Here is a 15,793-nt window from a genome sequence, read left to right as displayed (position 1 = left end):
TAGAAATTCACAGTTCATTCTAATTTCATGCTCGTTTCCTATAAAAGAAAGCTTAGAATTGAGCAAGTATCATCTTGAGAATCATTCGTAAATTGCATGATACTTTCTGATTTAGTCTTTGTGATTATACACCAGCGGCCCCAAATTCCAGAATTCTGTTACGAAGACATCAAAAAAAGATTCCACTCAACAGATTTAACGTGCCAGATGTGTAAAGCACTCCCTGGACTACATGCAGTTGTAAATCTTCTTTCGCATCCTCCTTGTTACCTTTATAATCTCCAGTGATTGGCTGGAAAGCGTGAAAGTTATACTGTTCTTGAAAATATAATCTTGCTATTGAAATAATAAAGTCAAAGTATAATTTTTCTGTGTTCTAGTTGCATGCTAAAACTAAAGCATGACAGTAAAGGGAATACTTATTTGAAATTATTTAAATTACATTTACACCGTGCAGAAATCAAGGCATGGGAAAAACTCTTTCCCAGAAACCAAACAGAAAATCATTGTGAATTTTCAGTTTTAGTACAGGATATACTAATGAAAGTACTGATTTCGAAACTGCGAAAGAATATTGAAAGTTGTTTGCAGTAAGATATAGGTGAAAAGTTGTAGTATATGACTAGTAAAACACGGACTACTAAAAAACCTTAAAACATCCCTCTTTTTAATACACTTCTTCATAGTACATTTGCGAGAACAACACGATAATTTTCCTTCAGCTGGAAATATCAAAGTTCGAATCCCGTCTGCGATACAAAGTTCTGCTGGAACTTTTATCAGGTTTTTCATATAAAGATGATTTGGTCACATACTTCGATGGAAGAGTTTTTTCCTCCACAAAACAAACAAACTAGCTGCAGGATGCAATTAACAGACATAATCCATTGATCTTATGACCTGAATTGTCTAAATTCTAATTTCAGTCAATCCAAACTCTTCATATACTCAAGTTCGAATTCGTTGCGAATACTATTCGTATCTCTTTTAAATACACGTTTGTTTTAATGAAAAAAATATAATCAAAACAACGTTTCTCTTTTCCCTTTTTTTATTACAGTAAAGCAATCAAGGATTCAGTAATATTCGGGATAGCCTGCAGTGCTGTATATACCAGTAGTAATTTCCCGTAGCTGAATAATAAAAAAAAAAAAAAAAAAAAAAAAAAAATGTTGAACGTGCGGTGTTTTGGTATTCTAAAGGAAAAACCAAATCTTTATCACTTTGATATTCACCCAAATGTTTATCTCATAATATTCTATCTCAGCAGTATTTTTATACTTTTCTTTTTATTTCTATTAGAAAAAAAAAATTGATGTCCAACCGAAACCATGTTTTCAATGTTCAATAATAGTAATAGAATTTTGAGCATTAAGAGATCCTTGATTTCCTCAAGAATCTTGCATTTCTAGAGATTAATAGACAATATGAAATAATTTCAAAAATCTATTATTTGTGGTGATTAAATGGCTGCTAACGAACTTGATGATTAGGCCGTCTCCCAAGGAACTACCCCGAAGAGACAACAACGACCTCGTTTATTACACAAGGAAACCTAAAGACCTTGAAGAGCTGAGTCATAGAAACTATAAACAGAGGAAGGAGCGCATTTCTAAAAATCATTGCAACTTGATGCGACCAAAGGTCGGGTCAATAGTCCAGTTACTTCATTTGGTCGATTTAGCAACTTGTGTTTATTACCTATTTGTGTATCGTAAACAGGTACTGCATACAACCGGTAAGGTACATTGTATTATCAACATTTAGGTTATACAAAATCGGTAGCAATACAATATCATTATTGAGTTTCTTTAAATCACCGAGCTGGTTTTAGCATTTGCCACAGAACGAAGTTTTAGATTTACAGAATTCTTTTTATTAGCTTAAATGATTAGACTGAGTTAATATATTAATAAAAACACTGTTCATATTGATAGTCATTGAGATGAATTACACTCAGCTGATGCATCAATTACAGCCGACTGATCCTTCCAAAAACCAGCACAAATGACTACTTCATTAATATCGTAGGTCAAATTTGGGACACGTTAAGAGCGAGTTGCACACGATAATATCCCACGTGATATTTCTGTATGCGCTGTCTATTTTATCTACTGGAAGCAGCAAGACGTGTTTCATGTGCAGTATCAGCAAATTTGCATACTGTATCCATTAGCCGTCTCTTACACCTTGCTTATCTTTCGTTGACATGTTTTGTCATCTTCCACCAAAACTTATTTCGATAAGAACTAATGAATAACTCTCCCTTGGGGGGGGGGGGGGTTAGGGGATGGCCGTAAAGACAAGCATATGACTAACTCCCTGATAATCCGTCCTATTTCCCAGTCATCCCCACCTGCGTCATGCAGCTGCGCATTACACCGCCGCTTTAGCTGGCGACCGTCATTTACTTTCTAGATCGCAGACGAAAGACATGGCGGACGAGGAGGAGCGGAGTGCTCCGCGTTGTGAGATTGACAGCAACGGATGTGTTCAACTTTTGTCCATCTTACAGTCTTTTAACGCTCCGATCAGCGAGGAACAAGCTTGGGCAGTTTGCTATCAGACCTCGAAATGTCTGATGAAGGAGTGGTACGGCGATAGCTCCTTCTGTTTTACGATCACTGACACTTCTCAGATACGGATCCTCAAGGATGGAACTGTACACACCTCAACAGTTCGAGATGAAGACTCAGGTAGGTCTTTTAATCTTACCAATGCGTATATTGTAACCTACAGTCCACGGTCTGACCAATAACAACCCCCCCCCCCCAAATAATAGTTCGTTTTCTGGTATATTTAGTTTTAAGATATTAGTATGAACTCTATTTACACGTGCTATCTTCAGATCTATTTTAATAGATTGTTATAAGGTGTATTTGTATTTTTTTAAACCTTTTGTTTGCTTTCGTAAACCAAGTGTGATTGGCTAATAATGATGTATAGTAGGGGGGGGGATGTCGGTGTTTATATACAGATCGTTCATGTGTGCGCGCGCGCGCGCTTATGGTCTCATTTACCTAGTATTGATCGAGTTCCCGTTGTTAGTGACAATTCATTACACCACAGAAGTCATGTTCGGCTATCACCATTTAGTTAAGCGATTTTAATACCAACTTACATGATTTTCCTGTAGCCATAGTAACATCTTATTAGACTACGTTGTAAGAATTTTTTAATTATATAATCGGTTATTTTTAACTGTGAAGAAGATACTTGAAAACAAGACAGTCAAGTGTCATTAGAAATTGTTCAGCTTAAAATTTAGAGGTTTTTTTATTATTTATTATTAGTGTAATATCAGCGGATATGTTCTACATCTATACACTTTTTGATGGTGCTGTACTCATATTTACCACCGGCCGCATGTCGGAAGTGTGATTTCGATAAGGATTGCCTTCATAATTACTACATCAAAATATTCCTATTGGCCTTTGGAATTGCAATGTGTGCGTCAGTAAAGTGAAATCATCGTAGATTACAACGTCACTGAGATTAAGCACTGCAAACAATCCCATCCAACGAGTGTATATCCTAATAGTTCTCTTACAAAGCTTCGTACAGATTTTTTTGATTAGTCATTATAGTAATGATTATGGTGTTCCACCCATAATTGATTTGTAATGCCGTGCGAGTACAATAAAATACTTTTGGGATCGCCTTTGGATATGTTCAGCACATTGTTGACTGTTCTAATTTTTAGCTTGCATATCAATAGAAGTATGAAACTAACTACAGTTTTTCATTCATAATATACGAGTATAGTGCTAAGTAGAAGCTGTTTAGTTTTAATGTTTTCACAGATATTTATATCACTGATTGCTTGACATATTATCCCACAAATAAATGACATCACTACTAATCAAACGATAATAATTTGTTTGGATGATGCACTCATTTTTATTTAGGTTTTTTTTTTTTATCAATATGATTATATTAGGGGATAGTTATATTAATCTAACTTGCCACTTGAAAATAAGCAGTTGCTATTCGTTTTCTGTTGTATTTATATTACTTAAAAGAAAAAAAAAACCAGCGAAATGCAGCCATCCATGCTTGACTTAGATTTTATTACCCAAATTCGTCGCCAGCTGTCATGATATGCTCTACAATCAACTATCCATAAAGTTACGTGTGTGAAAGTTGTCTCCTGGTAGCTTGCCAATCTTCGATCGGCTTATCCTTTTACTTTGCCCTGATGGCGAACATTTTAATCAGAATGCTGCACACTACAAAGCAAATAGCGGGTGCTTTAGGCTCAGACGTGATCACATTTCGAATTTATATCACACATATATATGCTTGTGAGTATCTGGATACACCATCTACAATAATAGATCTTCGAAGAGTTGAAGGTCAAGTTCAATAATTCAAGGTGACCTTTTTCAGCAACTCGACTTTTTTTTTGTAATGGACCCCTCTGTTTCTTACTGCCTTTATACCTTATAGGCAGATAGTCAAGATTTGAGTGTTTTTTTTTTTTTTTCTTCTATTTCCCTCCCATTACAGCTGTATGCACACCTCGACGATGCTCTTTCAGTGTGAATGACCTTTTATTACGTTGACCGCCATCTGGCGTAATGCCGTTTGATAAGTTATATAAAAAAAATGCCGCAGATTTCCTTCAGCATTACAAGACTTTTTTAATGTGTGTTAATCCGCTAAATCCTCTGTAATCTGCAAACCCCCCCCCCCCTCTCCACTGCTCCGCAGGTGTAGACACTCGAGGCGCACACACACATCGGGGGGTCGTTTGGTCCTACAGTGGGACCACCGGAAGCAGAATAACAGGAAGTGTTATTGTTTTGTCGGGAGATCTGTTACAACACCGCGCGTGAGATTGGAGGATCCGTCACCTGAAATGTGGAAGTGGCCGTGGCCAGGAATTGTCGTAAAGGAACTGGTTTCCTACGTACGCACGTGCCCGTCGAGGAGAGAAGGAAGCGATGAAACCGGCGGCGGCAGGTGTGGAGGGAAGCGATCGAGGGAGATGTGAACTGGTCTCGACTCATCCTTTCGGTGCCAAACCTGTTACGCCGCAATGGGCCAATCAGCTCCACCGTTACGTGGTCAGAGTCATCCCAGGACACATCACGTCGACTGTTTGCCCGAAACACATGACCTCATGTTAGAATCTCTCATCCCTTTGAATACCCGCAGGGTATTTTAATTTTTCTATAGAGAAAGCAAATAAAGAAACCGCATTACTTATCTTGTAGCTTGCCATTCACCTGAACTCCCCTCTGCTGGTGAACTTCTTTTGAGTGGCATAAGTGGCTGACCCTGGGGGCCTGAGAACCCAAAGCAATCACCTAACGCTGAAGTAATTGGTGAACTTCATCAAAATATCTTGTTTAATAATGCATGGAAGTCCTTTTAGTTTCTAGCGAGTTTTATCTTCTAACTCAACTGGATGCAAATTTCATTGACTTTATTTATTTTTTATTTTTAGCTGTTTTTGATCGCCAGAGAATTGGCAATCATATAAACATAACGCTGTATTTTTTAAAGAGATAAAGGCTAAAAGTAAAATATTGTGATGTTAGGTAAATTGCTTTAAATTTAGGGGACAGAATGGTACTTCTGAGTTCTTTAAACGATAATTTAATAAAAAAAAATATGCATGCATACATTTACAATTTTAAAAATGGTTTTCTACATTATTTTTTCCCAACTCGTCATCAGCCTCAAGAACTAGACTCCAATTTATGCATTCTTTCTCTACAATAATTATTGTACTAATAACACGTTGTATTATGGGAAGTAGTTCGGACTCCCTTGAGAAGGGTTGCCACCCCCCATATCTGACATAAATATATGAAAATGATGCAATAGTTTCAGGCCAGTTTGTAGGCATCTTTCGATATTGTACTCATTTTATTGATAGCATCTTAGCAACATTATCAAAATACTTCTCGATAAATCGTCACGATTTATATTTGTCAATTATTTGGGGCTGATTTAAAATGAGTTTTAGTTGGCATAAGGCAAACAGTGATACGGGATCGAGATTATCATACTCCTTATCAGTTATATTAGTATCATTTAAAATGAAAGTTGAACTAGCTTTCCCATCCTTATAAATTATTTCGCATTTTGGTGAGCTTATGGGTTTTCAGAGTAACACAAGGATGCAATCATTTCGTGACATTTGTACTAAAACCGTTAGAAATAATTCATGTTGTTCTCATTAGCTTAGCTGAAATGCTCCTATGCTTTCCTAGTGCATGGATAAGAACTTTTTAAATCGGGGGTTCATTCCTAATGTTTTTCTGAATCGAAAATTATAAACGTCACAAAAGTTTGACAGTTAAAGTGACCGGGAAAAAATATTCCATAATTTGCTCATAACCCATTCTGAACTTGTATTCTTTCAAATAACATTGGTCCTCTTAAGCTGATTGGACATTTCAAGTCTACGCATGCATTGAAGCTGTTCCCTAAACAGAATGTTAGCCATTTCACGACCAGTAACGATAATACCAACTTGTCATCCACCTGAGCGTTACGTTACTTTCCGGGGGGGGGGGGGAGTGCAATTTTGTATCCGTAGTAGAACGCGATTTCAAAGGCTGTGTGTGTATGGTGCACTTATCTCCATGCTGAAAATCGACTGGCAAGCGAGAGATCAGATTCACGAAGCACTTCCATTATTGGGATGATTTCTCTGTCAGCAGTGTGAAGTATTGCTTCATACCGTTGTCATAGTATATGGCAGAGGATTTCTTTATTATTCATGAAATACGAAAACGTATAAGAAATTATTCTCACTTCTAGATGATCAAATCTTTTTTTTTTTTATTAGATTAAAATTTTTCTCATATAAAGACTATACATACCTAATTACAAAATTTACGTACCCTTTAATTCGTCTATATAGTTATGTACCATTATTGACATTCAGCTGTGACGTCATCATTTGTGAAAGTTGGCAGACCATGCCAGCTTTCAGAAATACGTGAGATGGGCTGATGACAGTACTTATAAGGAAGAAAACAGAACGTATGGAAATCCATCATCTGTAAAGAATGTTATAAATTCTAAAAATTCTTATGCTAGATTCGCATGGAACTATTATGTGTGTAAATGTGCCTAGCAGCTGTTACTGTTTCGGTACACTGGAAATAGATGGAGACTCTTGGCACTCGTGAATTACTGGAGTCTACTTCATATCCGAAGTATTTTGATCGCTCAGTAATCTCTGCCACAGTTCGACTGAGCGTATACTGGTTGAATTTTTTAATTGGTAAAGATCACGAATTCTAATCCTTAAATACCATAAATATCGCATTTTTTTAACTCGTTCGTTATAAAAACGATTGTCTCATCCTGCTCTTCACTTTGCTCGAGAAGTTGCAGATATTAATTGGGTCGCTTTTCACCTCAAGGACAGAAAAACATGCATTGTTCTGTGACGTGGCTGATAAACTCATTGTGGAAGCATAAAACGTTGTCGTTTCGCTATAATCGACTTCGACGTCCAGGGTATTTAACCCTGTTGTTATACAGTTGCAGTCTGAGCAACAGCGCCTTCCCTTGTACATAAGATGTTGACTACTTGTAGAAAGCTGCATCCATGCATTATTTATAATATGTTTCACTTCGTTATCAGTTCATAAGTCTTTTCACGAATACAGCAATCCCTGATATACCCGATGTGTTTGTGAATTCAACTTTTTGAGTCTGTGAGCCCGTTTAAAACTGTCTTATGAAGGTGTTAATAATACGAAACTCACCTTGTTGACTGAAATTCCAATTGTATGATTAACACACACGTTGACAACGGCTTTATTAGCACGATTGTGTACAGTATTTGCATAATTTATATATATGCGCTTTGAATGTGCGATGTATTTGACTATCCAGTTGAGGCAAGACTAAGTGATGAATATATAATTTTGTGCTACTGTTTGCTCATCTGTTGCTTATTAAAGTCAACATACTGTGATGTGAATTCTCTTCCATTTCTATGCTTCAGTAGAATTCCTCTTAACGTGTCTCTGGGAAATAGGATATATATCCCAAAAGTTTGTTTACAAACTATAGTTTGTAAACAAAATCTTCTACAGCTCTTTCCTTGAAATTAGTGAAATATCAGCACTTATTTCGTGATCTTAATTCAATAAAGTTTCCTACATTTATAGCGAATAACTTTTTTTTCTAAGTAACATTCGCATTCTACCAGATGGACACAGATAACTACGCCATTAATCCCAACAGCATCGTCTGTTGAAATAATAATCTAGCGGCTAGATTCTACTCAACAGTTGCCTTAAATCGACACTACTGTTTCCATGAACTTGAAAATGTACAAATCCTGGAGTACATTTTTATATTCAAGAGATGTTTCTTAAATGCGTGAAGAGAAGGTTCATCACAATTACTGTCATGTCGTCCCCGAAATACTTCCTGTTGTCTCTCCATATATTCTTCTTTTACATGAGCTGTGTTTTTAGTTTGGTTGCCATTACTGACGATAAAAAAAAATCCTACTTTTAGTTTCCGGGAGAAAAAACACTCATCTCCATATGAGATCGGTCATGTCACCCTCGGTTAACAAACCTTTATGATTCCTCGAAAAATCCATATGCATCCATGATAGAATCTATTTGGTTAACTGAATGAGAATATGTAGGAGGAAACAACTTTCGTAGCTCATTTGGTATGGACAAGTCCTTTGGTTGGAAATACGCTGCTTCGAATTCCGTCTGTGACCTGAGGAAACTTTATCGAGAATTTTCAATGAAATGGTAAGTTAGCCGGCTTCATGCTAGGGGGTTTTCGTCTCTCAAAGCAGGCCTCTTGAACTCAGTTTTACAAGTAGCCATACTTTCCTGTAGAGGATTCAGCAGAGGAGTGTTATGTCAACTTCATTAATTCGCCTTGACTGGGCTCTACCTGTCCTAAGGAATGGATGGGTTGAAGGATGAGGGAATCTTCCAACACACCAAATTGAATGTCGCCAGCGGGCATATGGTGCATTTATAATTAATTACGACAAACCATTGTTTGTGGTCTTCGTCTGTTTTGCTGGACTAAAAACTGCAATCTTCATTTGAGACGTTTACTCATTTATGTCCTTTTCTAGTTCTTCGTTGGGATAAGAAGTCAGGCCTTTCCGATCCAAGAGTATTGTTTAAGCCTGAATTTGAACCTCTTGCATGTAATTCAACACAAAAATCTTTCTGGGGTAGCTGGTCTCAGTCGAAGCTCATAGTAGACATACTTTCTGCTAAACACAAATCTCCCTTAGAATACTCAATTGAGAAAATGTATAAGAAGCAACATGTTTTAATTGCCTTTGCTAATCTGAAACAAGAAATCAGAAATCCTTCTTGTAAATTCTATTCCTTTTATTACAGTTTTTCTTAATGTAATTCTGGGTTTTTTGCTCCGATGACTTGGCTTCAGTCACTTAGGATTATCTGAGCTGGTGGTAAATGTTCGCTGTACCACCTCTTGCATGTAATTCATTATTTTATTTATTTATTTATTTATTTATTTTGGAATACAAACGATTTTAGTTCGTGAATTTTAAAACATTTTAAAGTAATTTTCAGATCTGAGCGTGACTTCATTTTGAAGTAATCTCATTCAGATTTGAAATAAAGAAAAAAAATTGACCAATTTTTAAAACAATGCCTAAACTCGTACTGAACTGTTTAATTGAGAATATAAAACATCTGTTGAGAATTCCTAAGCTTTAGTGGAATATCAGTATGTTTAAGATAATTGTCAATCGAGTTTTTCTTCCTGCATAACAGACAAACGGACCAGAACACACAATTAACAGAGGAAAATCACCGGCTCCATAGCGATAGTTGCTTCTGCCATAAATTCAAATGTTGTTTTTTGGAATGCATTACTTGTCTTTACATGAGAGGGGAAGTTTATTGCCCGGTGTCCGTGAGACCTCATACTATTGTGCTATAGATTTACAACCTTTTGTGGGTGGGAACAACATAATAAAAATAGCTCAATCTCAATCTTGTGATTTGTAGAATGATATTTAATTAACAGGAAGGAAGTAACTGGGAAGGTATTTTTTTAGCAGATTTCTCCTTAAAATATCTAAATCATATAATCTGGGATCGCTTAAAAAATACAACGACGATCAATATCTTATTTCTTTTGCGTAGAAAATATACACCACTAAATCCCCCCCCCCCCCCTCAAATAGGCGGTTAGTTAACTCACCTTCGCATGACATAATCTCTTACGAAAGTTTTTAGTGTTCTAGACTGAATCCAGAATATTGTAATCTAATAGGCATGTCTTTCATCTGTGTTACGGAAGTCCTAGTGATTTAAGAGTGTTAATAATAACTGATGACGTCATAAGTCATATCCTTTGAATATACTGAGATATTTTCTCGTGTAATGTGGTCTGTAGTTTTCAAAATTAAGCACAGACTTAGAAAGTATGTCATCTTTTCATTGGTGTCGATTAGTTCTATTTCTCTTCACAGAGAATTGAATCTCCTCGAGTTAGTGTTTTTCTTTCTCTCCATTGATTTATTCGGCTCGCGATCTTTGGAAACGAATCCTTTTTTTTTTTTTTTTTTTTAATAATATCAGTGTCTCCTTTTATTGGACAGCTTTGGTGTTAATGTTATTCTTCCATTGCCCATTCTTTTTTTTTTTTTTTTTTTTTTTTTCTCGTGTGCCGACTCTGAATATTCTAATTTCTCGCACGTGCCGCTGTTACATTTCCACGGAATGTTTCGCTGAAGACTTCATCAATATGATTAAACAGGAGTGGCGGGGGAGAAGCGGGGGGGGGGGAGTGGAATGGTGTTGTTCTCGCAGTTTCGTTGAACAGTGATGACTGCGGTTGGCACATTTCGCAAACGGCTTGGAAAAATTTGCGTGCGAAACTAAATTGTTAACGCAAACAAATCTCTGCAGTTTCTGCGCACACAAATTAAGACTTGCGAGAAGTTGGGGGGAAAAAAAAAAAGAAGAAAAACGACGCTTGAGAAAATTGGTTACACAACCTAATTTGGTGGAGTGACGTTGGAATGCATTACTTTCCGAAGGTGTTGCAGAAATTTCATTAACTATTTAATAATAAACCTAATTCGAAGTAACTTTTACTGGCGTCCTCACCAAAGAGATTTCTAACATGGGTCCACTGTACACTGACTTGGAAATGTACATTACGTAATTTTAATTATGTCAGACTTGTAGATTGGAAGCACATCGACACTTGGTGTGAATGTCTTTCTGTTTATTGGAGACCAGAAGTTGCTTGAAAAATATCATATTTGGTCTCTGGATTATCTAATCCTTAGCCCATCCAGTGTACTAATCCTACTACAATTTTATCGCCTTTTCCGAGCATTATTCACATTCTAAATACGTCCATTGGTCACATGCGCAGAAAAACAATTAACGCAAAGTAGAATATAGATTGTACTGTAAAGAAATTGCAAATGAGCTCCCAAAAGTTACCATATAATCTGTCAATTTTCTAGAAAGTAATTCGAAGTAGTTACATTTTTAATACAGTAGTTCCCTTCCCACATTTATTGCATTGTTTGGTCTGAATTTTCACATATACAGATCTGTAGCAGCACCGATTAAAATATGTTGGGATACTACCAATAAAAAAATTATTTTCCCCAAGTATGCAATATTTTGTTTGTGCCATTTTTTTTTTCTCTCCAAAAATGAATCCATGTTTTTCAGTGTGATGATGGACAATGTTTTAGTTCGTGTGGCGGAGAGGACACGGAGACCGAGAGATTGTTAACATTCGTAAAATTTTAATTCAAAAATATTTTCGCTGTGATTTCATGTGGAAGGATAATTGCCCATCCTGTGGAATATGCACGAATTTATCAATCCACTCTCTCTATATATGATATCTTGAAACGGGAATAGGAATCGCATCACAGATGCAATAGTTTACGTAGTCAAACCAATCAGTTTATTTTATTTTTCTCCTTAGGTGCTCTTTAATGGATCGTGCCTGGGGGAAGGGAGTTGTGATGGTTGAAATAATGCTCCACAATCAAAGCTCAAGAGTTACTGAGGAGCACTTTTTTTTTTCCTAAACAGCATTTAGTTTCCTCGATTCTTTTTATTATATTTAACTGAATTTTTTTCCGCATTCTTTAGTAGGTGCGTAAAACGTAACAGGACATTTATCCAACAAACTACTGAGGGGATACTCAAGAACTCATAAAGATGTTTTGCACCGATCTTCATCATCAGTGACATTTATAGTGTGCAGGTCAGAAAAAAGGTCCTTCAAGTGTGATTTATTACGAGAGTCACGGGTCTGAGATATGGGACAGGATACTGGGACAAACGTATTACAGGATTAAGAACACCCCCCCCCCCAACACGCAAAGACATTTCGTAGGTCGGACTGGATGATCGTTTTAAATGGTCGTGTGTGAGATTTGTTATTTCTTCTACCTTCCCCTCTTCTCTATTGGATGTATTGAATCGAGTACTCTTCTCCTTTGTAGAAGTGTCCTCTGACACTTCAGTGTTGTCCCTAGGCGCTATATTTACCGATGGAGTGTGCATGTTGACTCAACGTGTTCCATTATGCAGTGCAATCGAAAGATGCGCCACAAATTTCATTATCGAGGTCCCTCTCCGTAATAAAAGAGTGCAATCACTAAACAAGTAGGGCCCCCCCAGTTGGAAGAAGCATCAATTTTTCATTGTTAGTTGAGCGTGTTCCACCTCTGTGACGCGACTCGCATTTGGCATCATGCCACGTGGGATCAGCCATGTTATTGCATTGTTTCGCTTCTCTCCCCTGTCGACTTTTTGTTATAAATACTTCAAATGAAAGCATATTATTATTGCTCTGTGATGCACCGGTGTTTGCCGAATTTATGCTAGCATTGGGGGTAGGGAGAGTGTTTGTTTACATACGAAAATCCCATACATTTTTAATTTTCAGTGTAATAAAAAAAGGAAATAATGAATAGTATTCTAATTGCTTGTAGATTAAGATAAATGTGTGTGTCGCCAGCATGTATAATATTAATCATTAGCTATACGGCTACACTCCTTTAGGGTATACATCAGGAATTTTATGATGATAATTAAAAATATTCTTAGAATTGTCCGAGACTTTATTCTTGACATTTTTATGTGTATTGACTTTAGTTGGTCTCATTTACAGTATTTTAATGACAAATTTTGACAGAAAGATTCGAAATTTAAAGTAATACTTTGCTCTGACTTGATGAAACCAAATAAAACTATCTACGATCTCTACTAAAATGTATTTAGGCATATCAATTTTGATTTCATTCGGACCTTTTGCTTGCAAAATTTGGTAAAAGGATTCGAAGGATATTGTCATAACTTTTTTTAAAGCACATAAAAAAAAAAGTTATAGGTTCAGTTGCCATGATAATAAATTAGGCCACTATAACGAAACACCTTTTTTATGAATATTTTCAATAATTTTGCTTTGGGTGTGAATCATGCTTTACAGTGTTGAAGTTCAAGAGATCATTACTTTAGCACTGTAATAGTCCGCATAGTTAGCCAGTTAAATACGGTGGTGTGTTTAAATGTTGAAATTTGACCCATATTGATCCATAAAAAAGTGGGTTGTCGAAGATCAAAGAGATTATTGCTGTCTAAAACAATACCCTTGTGTTTTTCTAACATCACAAGGTTGCTTTGAGGCAGTAGAAGATAATCATAGTTTAAATTAAAACCATATTTATTTTCCGCGATTTTAACTCTTGTTTTTACAGTTTTGGGAGCTTTGTTTTAAACCCACTGTTGCAGCAAACAGTTCAGAAGTATCTTCATCTCTTTCCCGGCTTCTTTCAAGACATCAATTGCATTCCAAAACACTGAACAAGCCAGACGTTTATGTAATGCCAATCACGTTTAATGACGTCATTACCTAAATACCTGATGATGACGTGGCCCATTATAGTGAGGGTCAGAGGACAAGTGCAAGCCTTGGCGACAGCACCTGCTAGGCAGACAAGTAACATGATTTAGAGGGCAACGCAGAAAAAGCAGCTGGTTTACAGAACGTCAAAGCTTGGCCTGGAATGGCGTGAAACAAATATATGTTGCGTCTATCATGGCGGCCTCCTTTATCGATACCAGTTAGGCAGGGTGGGAACATGGATCACACTGTGCCGTGTCTGATCGTTTAGTTACCCACTTAAAAATTCTAATTTTTAAAGTCACGAAGAATGCCCAAGATCAAATGAGATATTGTAGGCTTTTGAAAAGGCGAACATTTGTTGGCGAACATTGTTTATCAATCATCTGTTCAAATGCAGATGTTGTTTATTGTGATCAGCATCAGTCATTTTCCTCATCATCCCACGCGTGTTTCAAAGCAGTGTTACCAATCCTTAAGAGGTTGCACTCCATCCTTCTTAGTCATAAAGTTGTCAACTCATTCTTTAGTCTGACTTTTATGCAATATATTAAAATACTACATATATTTAAGTTACATCTAAATCTTTATCAATTATTTTATAGCTACCTGTTAAATTGCAATATTGGAATATTCAAAACAGATTTTGAATCTTTTTTTTTTTTTTTTTTTGAAATCGATATGCAATGACACATTTCTAAATTTTGTTGTATCACTATATAGGGAACAAAATGGAGGTTTGGCTGATTTATGCCTTCTGATTGCGTTATTTTTCCAACCACTTTGCCTGTTTCTGATATCGTAATAGAAGTGGAAGCAAAGTTATCGGTATTATTGAATTAAATTAAAAATATTGATATTGTGTGTGTACACAAAAGTTGGTTTGGGTTTGTTCTTAGTCGCCACATTTCTGTTCTCAATCTACCAAAATTACCATGAAATTGAACCGAATCCGTTCCCCAAATATACATTTGTATATGATATATTCTTCCTTTCTGATTCTGTTTTATTGTAACAGGTTGTCGTTTTGTTTTCATTCTGATACTTTTAAAATAGAAGTATGAACAAGCAAATGCGGAGAAAACAGGTGTTAATCTTTCCAGTATATAAGTAATCCTTTCAAACGCGTTTGTAATTTAATTTTTAATGCTCATGTATGATATCTAAGCGTTTTAAAAGATTTAATAATCTGTTGACCACTATAATTGGTTGTGGCGAGTTACATGACTGCTACTTTTCGTTCGTTTCATGAGTCAAGTCAGGGATTGTGGAGCAGATAATGATCCAGGATGATAAACACTAGATATTTTTATCTAGTGATTTACATATACAGAATGGACATACGATTATAGAAAAACAAAAACAGGTAATTTGACGATTTTTTTTTACTCACGAAAAATGTTTATGTTTGGACAAATCGAAAGCCCCGAACCAAACAATTTGCCAAATAGATATTATTACAGAAATTAGTCGAAAATACATTTGACATTAGCATATTTTATAATGTTCTATTGTTCACATTGTCGAAGTTAGTGGAAGTCTGCCAGTCACATTTCTGAAATCGTGAAATCGAGTCCATAGCTTAGATATGAAAAGAAGTTTTGAATAAATTTTAAATGTTTGTAATCTCAATGAAATAAACCATATTTCTAAATTATTTGTATCGGTGATATGTAAAACACATATGAAGGTAGGCGCGCTGCTAGCTTATTACTGATACGTATGACTAGTTATTAGTAATTTTCATGCAAACCGAAGCCATTCTTCGCATTTGTGTCTTGGGCTTTCGTTGGATTTCCTTTTTTAGCATATACTGCTATGGTTTTCATTCGGCTTATTGATTCCGTAGGGTTCTCCAGTATAGGGTGCTTCGTACTGATTCTTCGATTTGCACGACAGCCAACTTTTCTCT

General features: G+C 36.2%; 1 protein-coding gene across 1 annotated transcript in view; it reads left to right on the top strand.

Annotated features, from left to right (window-relative positions):
• The first annotated feature begins 2,434 nt into the window (after positions 1-2,434).
• LOC150100898 (protein spire homolog 2-like) overlaps positions 2,435-15,793 on the top strand; it is a 201,317-nt gene continuing 187,958 nt past the window's right edge. The window contains exon 1 of the mRNA XM_090401284.1: positions 2,435-2,696. Coding sequence (XP_090257410.1) covers positions 2,435-2,696 — 262 coding nt within the window. The remainder of the gene's footprint in view (positions 2,697-15,793) is intronic.

Source organism: Typopeltis vanoorti, chromosome 12 (assembly GCF_054136105.1).
Source record: "Typopeltis vanoorti isolate ZY-2024b chromosome 12, IOZ_Tvanoo_1.0, whole genome shotgun sequence".
NCBI classification, from domain to species: domain Eukaryota; kingdom Metazoa; phylum Arthropoda; class Arachnida; order Uropygi; family Thelyphonidae; genus Typopeltis; species Typopeltis vanoorti.
This window is presented reverse-complemented; position numbering and strand designations above follow the sequence as displayed.